General features: G+C 42.7%; 1 protein-coding gene across 1 annotated transcript in view; it reads left to right on the top strand.

Moving 5' to 3' along the window:
- LOC127661463 (insulin-like growth factor 1 receptor) overlaps positions 1-14,885 on the top strand; it is a 166,381-nt gene that overhangs the window by 132,602 nt on the left and 18,894 nt on the right. Inside the window, exon 10 of the mRNA XM_052152201.1 lies at positions 8,046-8,253. Coding sequence (XP_052008161.1) covers positions 8,046-8,253 — 208 coding nt within the window. The remainder of the gene's footprint in view (positions 1-8,045; positions 8,254-14,885) is intronic.

A 14,885-nucleotide genomic window follows, 5' to 3' on the forward strand; every position in this document is an offset into this window, starting at 1 on the left:
GCAAGACAATTTAAGTTAGCCCTCTTGTGTTTACATGAATTGCTTCAAAAGTCTTTAGAATAATGTCAAGACACTGCTGATGTAAAATTGTAAAGGGATATTTGATATCTTAAATACTGTTGCGATGGCAATTGATTGTGCAAGTGAAAAGTTTTTAAAGTGAAATAAAAAAAGCTATAGAAGTCTACTTTATTGTAATGAAAATGTACTGCACAAACGTTAGAATTTTTAATATAAATATAATACAAATATGAACTGAAATGTAAAAATACTATAAAATCAAAGCCATATGTCTAACCCAGTTTTGAGTGGCAATGAACTTGTTCAGTCCAATAGAGGACAGCCAAGTTCCATTGTTGTATGATTCCCAAAATACCACTTTAATTCCCTCCAGGATTTTGCAGGTTGTGTCTAGAATGGATCCCTCTTTCGTAAGTAATGTATAGTATAAGTATGTGTAACTATGTTCATCAGTTAACTATGTTTATCAAAAGAACGACATATAAAATTAAAGATCCGTGTAAGATAGCTAGCAAAATAACAAAGGCATGCTCATGAACTGCTTTTAATTTGAAACAACAAAAGCATTAATTATAAAGTATTGAGATAGCAACATATTTGCCACAGAGATGTACTTGAGGAATTGAGAATGGGCAGCAAGCGCGCCACAGTTTACGCACTTTTCCAGTCGAATCCCATATAAACATTTTAACAAATGTGACCCCACTCAAGATATACATCCACTGAGGTGCAGATGCAATCTTTGTTAATTAAAATATAATGTTTCTTGTGGGCGGATTAGAACCCTAAACCTCTTATGCTATGGGCGAATTAATTACCACTAGACCACCCAGTGGTCTAGTGGTAATACAGTTTTTACCAGCTCTGATTGATGTACTTGTCCACTGAATTACAATATCTCATGACTGACAATAAGATCAAATGCATTATATTGAATATTTATTTTGATCTTGAATTCATAATCAAGAATGGCTTTTTATTAAAGCAGACCATTTAAAATAATCTTTTACTAGTCCTTATCATTGCTGTGCAACTTTAAACGGCATGAGCATCCCATTGTTATTTTGCTACCCATGCTACCCATCTTAAACTGATCTTTAACTTTATATGTCATTCTTTTGATAAACAGAGTTACACATACTTATTTTATATTTTTATGCATTTGGCAGACACTTTTATCCAAAGAGCACTTATTACAGGGACAATCCCCCCAGACCTGGAGTTAAGTGCCTTACTCAAGGACACAATGGTGGTGACTGTGGGGTTTGAACCAGTGTCCTTCTGATTACCAGTTTACCAGTTATGTGCCTAGACCACTACACCACCACCACTTAGACTATACATAACATACTGCACATGTGCAGGAAGTTGACGAAAGAGGGATCCTGTGGCATGGGGGGGCGTGGTCGTGTGTCGAAAAATTTGTTTTTGTGTAAATATGTAGGCACTTGATTTATGCAACAGATCCAATTTAAATCACTGGGAAGTTTTTCTTGTTGTTTTTTTCACTTGAATTTGACGTGCAGGTGATTCAAAATATTTAATGCACAAATATTTAATCATCTGAGACTGTAAAACAAACAGATACAAATAAACATGATGCATGAAATGCTAATTAGTATGTAAACATTTTGTTTTATAATGACACATTTTATAAGATTTCATGTCTACTCAATCATCCAAATAAATTGTACAAAACTTAAATGATAGATGATAGATGAATTATTAAACTGCTACAACACAAATATGTAATAGAAATGCAATTTTCCTGTGTTGCGACTGGACTGACTGTTTTTTTTGTTTGTTTTTTATCACATAGGAGATTGTAAAAAAAAAGTTGGAATTGGAAGGTGAAGTGGTAATTATATTACGGACCTATGACGTTGCAGTTACGTTGCCAATAAGTCACAGGATTACCCAAATATTACAAATACCTTACGTAACTGGACCATTCTGGGAAGCTTGCAACATTAGGATGACGTAAAGACGACGTTGTGAATTAGTTATATAATGGTAATGAAATTACAGGCCTGTGACTTTGCAGTTATGTTGCCTGTTAGTAAGTCATGAAATTACCAAAAATGGATGAATAAATTATGTAACTGGTACGTTGTATGTTAGCAGGGATAGCCTTCATCCCGTTAGCTGTTCTGAGCAACCGATCTGACCATGCGCTCACGCCCGTACATCAAGTATTCTTCATCAAAACTGCGTGAAAGTTCTATCAAATACATTCGTTTATCCAAAGCATCGTATGTTTGCATAGATCCATTGAAAAAAGGAGTGAGAAAAAAAATGTTCGGGTCCGATCGGTCATGCACACACAGCAGCAGTGGAAGATGTTATGCCTCAAAGCATTTAAAATGTCAGAGACCCTCCTCTGTATTGCTCAAAATGATCATGTGGTTTATGCCGCTTTCTAAACCTCACACTGCTGCCTACATGACCTGCCAGTCAAACCATTACAAAAGATCTATTGGCCAGATTGATGAAATAGCCAATGTGCATTTGGTAATATCACTGTGTGTCTGATCTGTGTTTAATGAGAGCTCTGGCTGTGAATCACAGATCAAGGTGTGGGTGGGCTCAAAATACATGGAAGAGTCCCCAGAATAGGGAAGACATCGATTTTGATAGCATAAAAATGAATTAGTATCAATATATTATTGAAATTACAAATTTTTGAATACATCAAAATTGAGGATCAGTTTTTAATAAAATAGTACATTTTGATCAGTGGACCCTCACAATGAAATGCATGCTGTTTTTTCTTCAATCATTGGATCGGATCTTAAGCAGAGAACATGAAACATAAGTGTAGCTCTTACAACAGACTTTAAAATAGTCCTCTTATATTTACCCAAATTGCTTCAAAATAGTTTAGAACAATGTCAAATGCCAAATGCATGTGTCCACATTTAATTGTTTTCTGAAAGCCACCGGGTGGAAATGGACTAATTGTGCTTGGCCCTGTCATCGCTACTTGCAGCTATATGTATCATTATTACTTTAAAGACATATGCAAAGCAGTTCCATTCCTTTAAAATTTAGCTAAAATTACTGTTCTTAAAAGTGCTAAATGTTCCATCAGAGATGTACTGGGGCTAACAATCTGCCCAGATCAAGGCAATGGTGACACCAAATGGAAATATTATCTAATATTCCTGCTTTGTTGTAAATACAAAATTATGTTAGACACAAAGGCTGCTTACATATGATAATACAATTAAATTAAATTTTCTTTTGATTACATCAAAATCGAATTATTCTTTTCCAAAAATAAATATTTAATGGAAGTGCATGCTTTACCAGTTAAATAATAATAATGTACTGATGAAATCAAATAAGACATACTATTTGACATTAGGATAATATTCCCCCATGTTTTTACCTCTATAAACTTAAATTTTCTTTGTTAGAGCAAATCACTCTCGCAATTCAAACTGACATTTGATCCTTCACACTGTAGAAGTGTGTCTCTCTGTTACGAAAGAGCAGCGAAGGCAGACGAGGAGATGCGGATCCAAATGCAGTTCAACTTTATTGAGGAACAAACAAGGCAGGTACACGGAAAACACGGGAACAAAGGAAAAACCCTCGATGGGGAAATAAACACAAGACTGAGGAAAACGGGCAGGGAACACACACCAGGCTAACAACATTCAACGATAGACAGTGACTAAACAAACAGACAGGGTTAAATACGTGGACATGGGAAGACAGGAACCAATAAACAAACAGAACTCAAACAAGATAACTACATGAATGAACAGAAACCAATGATAAACTAATGAGGACAGGTGAAAACAATGACAGAGAACACGAACGCTAACAGGGAGACTGTGGAGCTAAACAAAGGACAAAAGTGAAAACTACGGAAAACAAAAGGGACAAAAAAGGTAAACAAAGGGCAACGGTGAAACAAGACAAGGTATCCCTAACATAGCCCCCCCTCAAGGATCGGATTCCAGACGATCAACAATAACAGAACAAAAAACAGGAAGAACAAATGTCCATTGACTGGGGGAGGAGCTTGTGGTGGGCAGACAGACCAAGGGGAGCAACGAAGGGCAGACAGGCAGTCCAGGGGGCAACGAGGGGCAGACAGGCAGTCCAGGGGGCAACGAGAGGCAGACAGACAGTCCAGGGGGCAACAAGGGGCAGACAAGAGGTCCAGGGGGGCACAGAGGGCAGGCAGGAAGTCCAGGGGGGCACAATAGGCAGGCAGGAAGTCTAGGGGGGCACAAAGGGCAGGCAGGAAGTCCAGGGGGGCACAATGGGCAGGCAGGAATTCCAAGGGGGCACAGAGGGCAAGGACAGGTTCAGGTGGTCTGGGAGCTGGCCACAGGGCAAGGGTAGGTTCAGGAGGCCTGGGAGCTGGCCACAGGGCAGGGACCGGTTCAGGAGGCCTGGGAGCTGGCCACAGGGCAAGGACAGGTTCAGGTGGTCTGGGAGCTGGCCACAGGGCAGGGACCGGTTCAGGAGGCCTGGGAGCTGGCCACAGGGCAAGGATAGGTTCAGGTGGTCTGGGGGCTGGCCACAGGGCAAGGATAGGTTCAGGAGGTCTGGGAGCTGGCCACAGGGCAAGGATAGGCTCAGGAGGCCTGGGAGCTGGCCACAGGACTGGACAGGTCGAGGAGGCCTGGGAGACGGCCACAAGACGGGGACAGGTCGAGGAGGCCTGAGAGGCGGCCTTTGGACAGGGATAGGTCTAGGTGGTCTGGGAGATGGCCGCAGAGCAGGGGGGCGGAGCCGTAGGAGGCTTGGGAGGCGGAGCCGTAGGAGGCTCGGGAGGCGGAGCCGTGGGAGGCTCGGGAGGCGGAGCTGTAGGAGGCTCGGAGGCGGAGCCGCAGGAGGCGGAGCCATGGGAGGCGGAGCCGTAGGAGGCTCGGGAGGCGGAGCCGTAGGGGGCTCTGGAGGTGGAGCTGTAGGAGGCTCTGGAGGTGGAGCCGTAGGAGGCTTGGGAAGAAGGGCCGTGGAAGACTCGAGAGGCTCTGGAGGCGGAGCCCTGGAAGGCTTGAGAGGCGGAGCCCTGGAAGGCCCAAGAGGCTTGAGAGGCGGAGCCCTGGGAGGCTCGAGAGGCTTGAGATTCGGAGCCCTGGAAGGCCCGGGAGGCTTGAGAGGCGGAGCCCTGGGAGGCTCGAGAGGCTTGAGAGGCGGAGCCCTGGAAGGCCCGGGAGGCTTGAGAGGCGGAGCCCTGGGAGGCTCGAGAGGCTTGAGAGGCGGAGCCCTGGAAGGCTCGAGAGGCTTGAGAGGCGGAGCCCTGGAAGGCCCGAGAGGCTTGAGAGGCGGAGCCCTGGGAGGCTCGAGAGGCTTGAGATTCGGAGCCCTGGAAGGCCCGGGAGGCTTGAGAGACGGAGTCCTGGGAGGCTCGAGAGGCTTGAGAGCCGGAGCCCTGGAAGGCCCGAGAGGCTTGAGAGGCGGAGCCCTAGAAGGCCCGGGAGACTTGAGAGGCGGAGCCCTGGGAGGCTCGAGAGGCTTGAGAGGCGGAGCCCTGGGAGGCTCGAGAGGAGGAGCCCTGGAAGGCTCGAGAGGAGGAGCCCTGGGAGGCTCGAGAGACGGGGCCCTGGGAGGCCCGAGAGGAGCCCTGGGAGGCTCGAGAGACTTGAGAGGCGGGCCCGGAAGACTCGGGAGGCGGAGCTCTGGGAAGCTCGAGAGGAGCCCTGGAAGACTCGGTAGGCGGGGCTCTGGAAAGCTCAGAAGGCGGAGCTCTGGAAAGCTTGAGAGGCTCGGAAGGCGGAGCTCTGGAAAGCTCAGGAGGCGGAGCTCTGGAAAGCTCGGAAGGCGGAACTCTGGAAAGCTCGGGAGGCAGAGCTCTGGAAAGCTCAGGAGGTGTTGGCGCTTGGACGTCATGGCTACAGACGCTGGCTCAGGGACGGTCGAGGCTACAGGCGCTGGCTCAGGGATGGTCGAGGCTACAGGCGCTGGCTCAGGGACGGTCGAGGCTACAGGCGATGGCTCAGGGATGGTCGAGGCTACAGGCGCTGGCTTTTGGACGGTCGAGGCTACAGGCGCTGGCTCGGGGACGGTCGAGGCTACAGGCGCTGGCTCATGGACGGTCGAGGCTACAGGCGCTGGCTCTTGGACGGTTGAGGCTACAGGCGCTGGCTCGGGGACGGTCGAGGCTACTGGCACTGGCTCTTGGACAGTCCTGGCTACTGGCGCTGGCTCTTGGACGGTCCTGGCTACTGGCGCTGGCTCGCTCACCGTGGAAGGCGTGGGCACAGGCTCGCTGACCGTGGAAGGCGTGGGCACAGGCTCGAAGACCGGGGCAGGCGTGAACCGGAAGGCGGAAGCCCGTCTTCTCTCCCTCCTCCGGGCAGACGAAGAGGGCCCTGCTGGCTCGTGGAAGGCGACTGACGTGAGGGTGACCTCGTTGACAGGTGGAGTTGGTCTTACAGGGGCGCCGGGGTGGCTGAAGAGACACCACTGTGGACGGTGAGGCAGGGTCCTTCTCAGCAACGCCCACCACGAGCGGTGAGGCGCACACCAGTAGGGTCGCCACCAGGAAGTCGCGGAGGGTCCAGTCATGCGTCGCCTGTGGCAGCTGCTCCTTCAGTGCGGGGTGCAGATTGCCCCTGAAGAAGACCACCAGAGAGTAGTCCGGGAAATCCGAAATACTCGCCAGCTTAAGGAAGTCGCGGATGTGGTCCTCTATAGGGCGGTCTTCTTGTTGCAAGCAGAGCAGGTGGTAGTTTGCTCGCTGAACCGCTGGATCCATAGTTGGTCTATCGTTCTGTTACGAAAGAGCAGCAAAGGCAGACGAGGAGATGCGGATCCAAATGCAGTTCAACTTTATTGAGGAACAAACAAGGCAGGTACACGGAAAACACGGGAACAAAGGAAAAACCCTCGATGGGGAAATAAACACAAGACTGAGGAAAACGGGCAGGGAACACACACCAGGCTAACAACATTCAACGATAGACAGTGACTAAACAAACAGACAGGGTTAAATACGTGGACATGGGAAGACAGGAACCAATAAACAAACAGAACTCAAACAAGATAACTAGGTGAATGAACAGAAACCAATGATAAACTAATGAGGACAGGTGAAAACAATGACAGAGAACACGAACGCTAACAGGGAGACTGTGGAGCTAAACAAAGGACAAAAGTGAAAACTACGGAAAACAAAAGGGACAAAAAATGTAAACAAAGGGCAACGGTGAAACAAGACAAGGTATCCCTAGCACTCTCTCCCACTGCTCCATGTATTACATTTGCTTACATGGTTTTCTGTTTCTGTTTTCACAGTTTACGCTGAACTGGTGAGACAACACCTGTAGCCGATAGTCTATAATTGTATGTTAGGGCTTTTAGGGTAATTGTGCAATGAAGCGATTTTCCAATTGTATGCCTGCGTAAAGTAGGTGTAGGACATCACAGGTATTGGATAGAATAGACACAAAAATAACAAATATAAAACGTCCAAACGTGTCATTATGTATAGGATAATGTACCGTTACTATTCATTATTGTTACATGGCTAATTACCAAATAAGTGGACATGAAATATTGATTTAGACATTAAATATTATATATTGGGATATATAGTATGAGAATATTGAATTACTTTATTATGTGAGAAGAGACCGCACAGTGATACGAGAGACATCATAAATCGTTGCCTGGGACAACAATCAATTATATGGTTTTGTCATCATTACGCTATTATATTTCAACAATCAGAATCAAGTATTCATCAGAGCCATGTAATAACACCATTTACCCATAAGGACCCAGCTAGCTCACAAAAATCTCTAAGATGTCTGTTTTAGATCTTTTCATCTGGAAAGCATCATAAACGAATTAAAATCTGCTAAACATCTTTAAAATATCAGATTTACAAACATTCTAAACCACAAACGTCTTAAAGACATCTGCTAAATATCTTATTGACATTCGAGACATACTTATTGACTTATGTCTTATAGACGTATTGCAGATGAGCAAACAATGTAAAAAAATATATGTATATATAAAATATGTATTTATATATGTCATGTTTTGGAATACAGAGTTAAAGATCCCCATCCGCATCTCAGCCATGGCTTTGTCAGACATGGAAGGGGACACAAAGCCAACCAAATCAGATGCTGGCATTGTTGAGAAGGACCCATGCTGCCCCTGCCCAAAAACCAAGGAGGACCTAAAGGCAGAGGCTGAAGACCGCTCCTATCGCAAAGTCTTTGAGAACTTTCTCCACAACTCCATCTTCACACCCAGGTATGAAAAATACACTGACAGCACTCTATGAATCAACTTTTAGATCATATCAAGCAAAGCTACAAAGAAAGTCTATTCAACTCCGGTTATGGAGGGTCACTGTCCTGCAGAGATTAGTTCCAACCAGTGATGGACAAGGTACACTAATCCTGTAGTTGAGTAAAAGTACAGATACCCTGATGAAATTCCCTTTAAAATTCCCACTTGAGTATAAATAAACAAGTATTTGCTTTCAAATGTACTTAAGCATCAAAAGAAAGTACTGGTATGTTAAAGGGATAGTTACCCAAAAATGAAATTTCTCTCATCATTAACTCACCCTCATGCTATCCCAGATGTTCTTCTGAAGAACACAAACAAAGATTTTTAGAAGGATATTTCAGCTCTGTAGGTCCATATATAATGCAAGTGAATGGTGGTCAGAACTTTGAGGCTCCAAGAGCATGTTAAGGTAGCATAAAAGTAATCCATATGACTTCAATGGTTACATGCATTTCTTCAGAAGAGATATAAGTGTGTGTGAGAAACAGATCAATGTTTAAGACCATTTTTACTATAAATCTCCACTTTAACTTTCTTTTTCTTTTGTTTTTGGCGATTCACATTCTTTGCGCATATCGCCAACTTCTGGGCAGTGAGGAGAATTTATAGTAAAAAAGGATTTAAATATTGATCTGTTTCTTAAGCACACCTATCATATAAAACCTGAAGACATGGATTAAACCACTGGAGTTGTATGAATTACTTTAATGATGCCTTTAATTGTTTTTTGGAGCTTAAAGGTTCTGGCCACCATTCACTTGCATTCTATGGGCCAACAGAGCTAAAATATTCTTCTAAAAATCTTTGTTTGCGTTCTGCAGAAGAAAAAATGTCATACACATTTGGGATGGCATGAGGGTGAGTAAATGAAGAGAGAATTCTCATTTTTGGGTGATCTATCTCTATAAGGCTTTTGTTTGATTGTTTTATTTATTTATTTTTTGCAATTTAATGTTGTATCGTCCAGCTCATATAAATGTAAGGAGAGAGTGGTCTAATGTCACAGGCACACAGATAGTTTAGAGTTTTTATTAAGAAAAACTGCCATACACAATAACAGTGTGTGTGTGTGTGTGTGTGTGTTTGTGTATGTGTGTGTGTGTGTGTGTGTGTGTGTCTGTGTGTGCGTGCGTGTTACTTTCCTGACTATAAGTGTGTTTCATACTTGAAAAGAATCCTTTTCATCAGAAGTGTTGAAGGTATCATCTGGTAACTGGGACATGTTATCATCTAGTAACTGGGACATCTCTTCTCGCAGATGGTCTGAAGTAGTCCTGACCTGAAATTGAATGATCTTTAATTACTACTACATTTTTTGGAAACATACTATGCATTTTCCATATTTAAATAGGAAAATCACAGCACCGTACTAAACAATACAGCAGTAGTATGGTTATGTATGGTTAAACTAATGCAACTTTGTGAATACAATGGTCAAGTATGGTTAATTGAGTTATATGATTATTCATATTATAAAACCATACTGTCATACATTAAAGTAAGGGTCATCAATAATGAAGACATTAACCAAAAGGTTCACCTGTGTTCTCAGGACTAGTATTTTTCAGTGCAGATTGTGTTTTAAATGGTTTACAATTTATTTATTTCTATATCTGTTGCCCAAACAATGAATTTTATCTTTGTAAATGGCCAATTAGTACATCTTTGCCATTTTATCAATCATTTTGTGCTTCATAACTGTTTAAATAATTGTAGGACATCATACCCTGCTAGGTCAGCATGTATTTAATATCTGAATCTGAATCGCTGTAATGGCCGAAGGCGCTACATAGATGAGATTGTAGATTGCAATAAAGCTAGACAAATCTGGTTTCATGCTTTAGCCTTGTTATTAATTTTATGAAGAATTTTTGAGAATTCCTAAAACAGAGATAATATAGTTTCTTTGACATATCAAGAGAAATAGGCCTAATAAACTGTTTTTAAATAAACTGACCTAATAAACTATATATCATATATTACCCTGAAACCTCATTTGCATTGACCAGAGTACATTTATAAGATCACTGGTAGCAAGCATGTACTGTACATTCGTGGCAGTAATATAATATCAAAAATGACTTTTGACGGCGTTTTTCTAGTTTGACAGCAAATTCTTGAAAGCTGATACCATCATTGTGTATTTTACTAGGCAGGCACAGAAGACATCTAAAAATGGGTTTTGGCGCTCCAATGCATTGGGCAATGCTATATCTGAATGGAAACACTTGTTCTGTGGAAACTCTAGCGAGACTGCATTTTTGCTGGGTTATGGTTATAGTGAGAACAAGACTTACTAGTCTATTTTAATTTAACGCTATTTATTAATTTCAAAGTAGTGAGTAATGGCAACTTTTTTTAAATGTAGTGGAGGATAAAGTAAGATATTATGCTTTTGAATATAGTGGAGTAAAAGATTCCTAAAATAAAAATACTCTGATAAAGAACAGATACCTGAAAAATGCACTTAAGTACAGTAACAAAGTAAAAATACTTTCTTACTGTCCACCACTGGTTCCAACCCTAATCAACTGAACCAGCTAATCAAGGCCGAACCCTTCTACTTAGGGGAGCCTTCAAGCTTAGCATAAAATAGCATAACACGGGTGTCCCATAGACATTTTATGGGTGGTACAGTGCGAGGAAACAAGTCAGTTTTTTGGAGGATATGCTTCAGTGTGCTGAATAAACTGCTTTTGTAAGGAAACAGCTCAGCACTTAATGAATTGACTGCCTGTCCGCTAATATTCAGCATGCTTTACACTAAATAATCCTTTTGGAATGAACTGTTTGTGGAGTTTACTACGATAAAATTGCTGTTTTATAAGAGAACTCATGGACAATTTTGCGACAGGTAAGTATCAGTTTACAGCTCTCCCCATTCATTTGTATGGTATCCCCAAACGTTGATTTACTGTTTTAACACACTAGTTGACCGTTAAGCTCTCTCCTATGGCAAAAGCGCAGAGGTTGTTTCCTCTGTATAGAAGATATCTGATCAAGGTCATCTGGATTACTTAAAAAATACATCCAGGTGTGTATAATTAGGGTTGGAACTAAACTCTGCAGGACAGTGACACTATGGGATCGAAGTTGATTTGCCCTGTGTACTGAAAGGGCTGGGATGACAGTTGTTAGGAATCGAGGCATTCTTATTTCTGCCACAGTTTACAACTGGTCCGAACCCTTAATTCTTCCTGGAGAGTGATTATGAAAGTGCACTGAGCTCATAGTCTTGAGCCTGCTCAATTTAATGGAATGAAAACCAGAATTTTGGAGGCCTGGGCCAGTTGCATAATTATTTCGACATGGGACTGACAAGATCAGAACATGAGGTTTTGGATGGGGTAGGTGCCAGCAGTGGATGCTGGAATGGAATCAGATGGCGAGTAGAAAGGTAGGGTGCTAAGAACTCCAGGCCTGTGCAGCTACGTCATTGCCGGGGCGAAGCTGGCAATCGCATATTAAGTCTTTGGGAGGCTGTAATTTGGGATGCACAAACAGATTCAGGCGGGAGAGAGACTGGATTAATTAGACTGGAGAGCAGACTGATGACTTGCTCCATGTTACGCCAAGTACACACATGCATAGTGGGAGTGGGAGTTCCTACTGCTGTCGCTCTAATGTTACTGGTGGACTGCACATCTGGCCATGTCTTTTGAAAATATGATCACAGATGAAGCATTTTGCTAGTAAAACTACGATTTCATTCTAATTTAACAAGGAATCTGTTTTCTTGTCCCATTATGCAGGGGAGAGTGTTTTGAATTGCTGCAGTGCTCAATGCATCTTAATAAGATGAACGAACTATCAATGTACAAATCAAACTCACTCAGACTGCCAATAATTTATTTTCCACACATAATTTTTTATTATATCCATGAATGTGGTTACAGATGAATCATGAAATCACTCACAGACTCTTTAACTTCTCCTCTGTCTTGCTTGCACTCGACCCCATTATCTAAAAGGAGACGGATAACGGGAGCTCCGCTGATACAGTCTTTACTCCTATTGGTTTTCGCTCCTGAAAGTCGCTCCTCATTTGCATCAAGTTAAACTTATCTCAACTTTGTCGTGTCGCTTGCCACGCCCACATCTAGTCGCCAGAGGTCGCTGTCGCTTGTGTCATGAGAAGTTGCCAGCTCTCATTGACAATTAATGAGATGAGGTTGCTTTTCACTGCATGTGTGTATGGGGCTTTAGGCTTTTCTTTGCCAAAATAGAGAGTGCCATCTGCATTGTGTTGTCAGTTTACCTTGCTTGAGGCATCAAATGTTTACTTGTTTTAGCCCCCACCCTCCACGTTTACTCAGACACACATCCTTTGAATCTTTCCAAGGGTTAAATCAGGACATCTGCCCGAGTACTGTAAATCAGGGTTTTTTGTGGCATGTTTATTTGGTTGCGAGTGTGTATACTGTATATGTGTTTTGGGTTGTTGAGTCATGAGTATTGATGCCCAAAGTGTTGTCGCCAAACATCTTCTACCACTTAGCTTTCCCAAACCTCTGCTTTTGGTGCCCTATTTTCATCAAGGTAATGGTTTGCGGTTCACTCAGGGACTGCATGATGCACCAGTCAACTTGGTTTACTGTCTTAAATCAACGGAAAACAGATTTTCTAAATGTAAATACACTTTACCTCAGTAGCAGAAATGCTTATGAAGCCCCTTGTCTCCAGCACTGATGACTTTAATTTTCACTCTGACCCTGATGCCCTGCCATATCCCCACAATGATTAGTCCCCCCAGGATGGTTGTTTTGAACACACTCACTTCAAGTTTTATTTATAATGGCTGCTTTGGAAGCCAGGGTGACGAATTTGTCACTGCAGCCTTCTATGCTATCATGTGCACTGGCCCTCCATCCCTGCTGAGCATGCCTCATTACCAACGTCAAGACTTCAGGAAATGGGCCTTCAAATTGGTTCGAATCTGAGGGTGAGAGAATTAAGGTGATATGTTTTTCCATTCGATCACCTTTCTCTTCCTCTTGCCCTCTGTCTCTCTACTGCCTCAGACACTCTCTTTGTTTGCTGGTGTTTTGTTTGGAGTGTCCGGTTTCCAGAAAATGTACAGCAAACCTATTTGGAATGTTAATGAATTCTAAAGGAAGATCCCTTTCAAGCTGGTCAGTTATCACCAAAGAGAAGACAGAGAGCGTGTGAGAGACATATACAGTAGATAAAGAGTGGAGGAGGTATAGACATGAGGTCTCCTCTTTCAAACTCCCACAGATCCTACATTTAGTAAAATGTAGTCACCAAGACCTTTTCAGAGATCAGGGTTGATGTGAAGCTTAAGTGACAATGTGATTTGTGCTTCTACATTAAATTCCCAGAAGGGTGAACTGAATCCCTGGTTAATGAGTACTGAATAGTGTCCAATTGCTTCCAAAATCCCCAATCATAAATTACAAGGCAAATATCATTTGAAGTGACATGGAATGTGGTTTGGGTTGATTTACCCCCCAGCATTTTGTGTTGGCATTTATTTAAAGGTTCCACATACTGACGCATACGTACAAAAGCATTCACACCTAAGAAATCTTCTCTCATTATGTCATTTATCAGTTGATTAATAAGAACTGGCAGAATAAGGCTTGAAGAGCTTATAATAATGTGCACCAGATTGTTTAAACATTCATAATGATCAGTGGTTAAAGTTCATAATTGCTTGTAAATTAGCTGTTGAATACGAGAATACCACATAAGCATTTCACCCGGGGAAAGAAAGACATGATGTGCCCGTGTTCAGTTTTTCCATGAATCTGCCCTAATTGAGGTTAATATTTTATATTAATTCTCAGATCTTTTATCAGTTCAATTCTCGTTAAAGCTGAGGTGTGTCATTTCTGTGCACCTGCTGTAGCATCACCAATCGGAATTGCAAAAATAATGAACAATTTCCTGACACTTCTGGTAATTGTCCCAGCACTCGCAGTTATATGATGATAATCACTGCATGGCCAGATATCAACCAATGAATCAGTCCATCACTAGTAATCTGTAATTGTTTTCATGGATCTTTTCACAGGTTCTCAAAACCCAAAACGTTTTTGCATTCAGCAGATTTGTTTTTACATCACTGACACTGACTGCGAAAAGACAAAAGCTGAAAAATTGTGCTGTCTGTCAAGACTTCTTGTCTGTGTGCCTGATACATAATTGTCACTTTACTCTTTGTTTTTGTTTGGCACACTTGGGTTTCCCCTACATCCATTACAAACCATCTTGTCTTTCCCATCTGTTGTCTAGTCTGACTATTGAATCTTTACAGAGATCCTGAGCGAACAAATCATTATGCGTCACCTAAAAGTGGCTCTAGGTAAGGCTGTGGTCCTGCCCTAGTCATATATGTGAAGTGGCAGTGGATCTGGTAAGCTCTTGTGGTTGCTGCTGACTGCATGTCCTTTGTGGCGACAGGGTTGACCTGTAGCCTGCGCCTTAGTTCGATGGTCGCCTCATTCACTGCCTCTATCATCAGAGGCAGAGTTAGCCACATCATTCTTATCGATGTTCGATATTTGTTGCAAATATGCCTTCTCATTTCATCTTCTCATCTGCAGAAATGTGTATTGCTTAATTAT

This window comes from Xyrauchen texanus, chromosome 21, assembly GCF_025860055.1.
Source record: "Xyrauchen texanus isolate HMW12.3.18 chromosome 21, RBS_HiC_50CHRs, whole genome shotgun sequence".
Lineage (NCBI taxonomy): Eukaryota > Metazoa > Chordata > Actinopteri > Cypriniformes > Catostomidae > Xyrauchen > Xyrauchen texanus.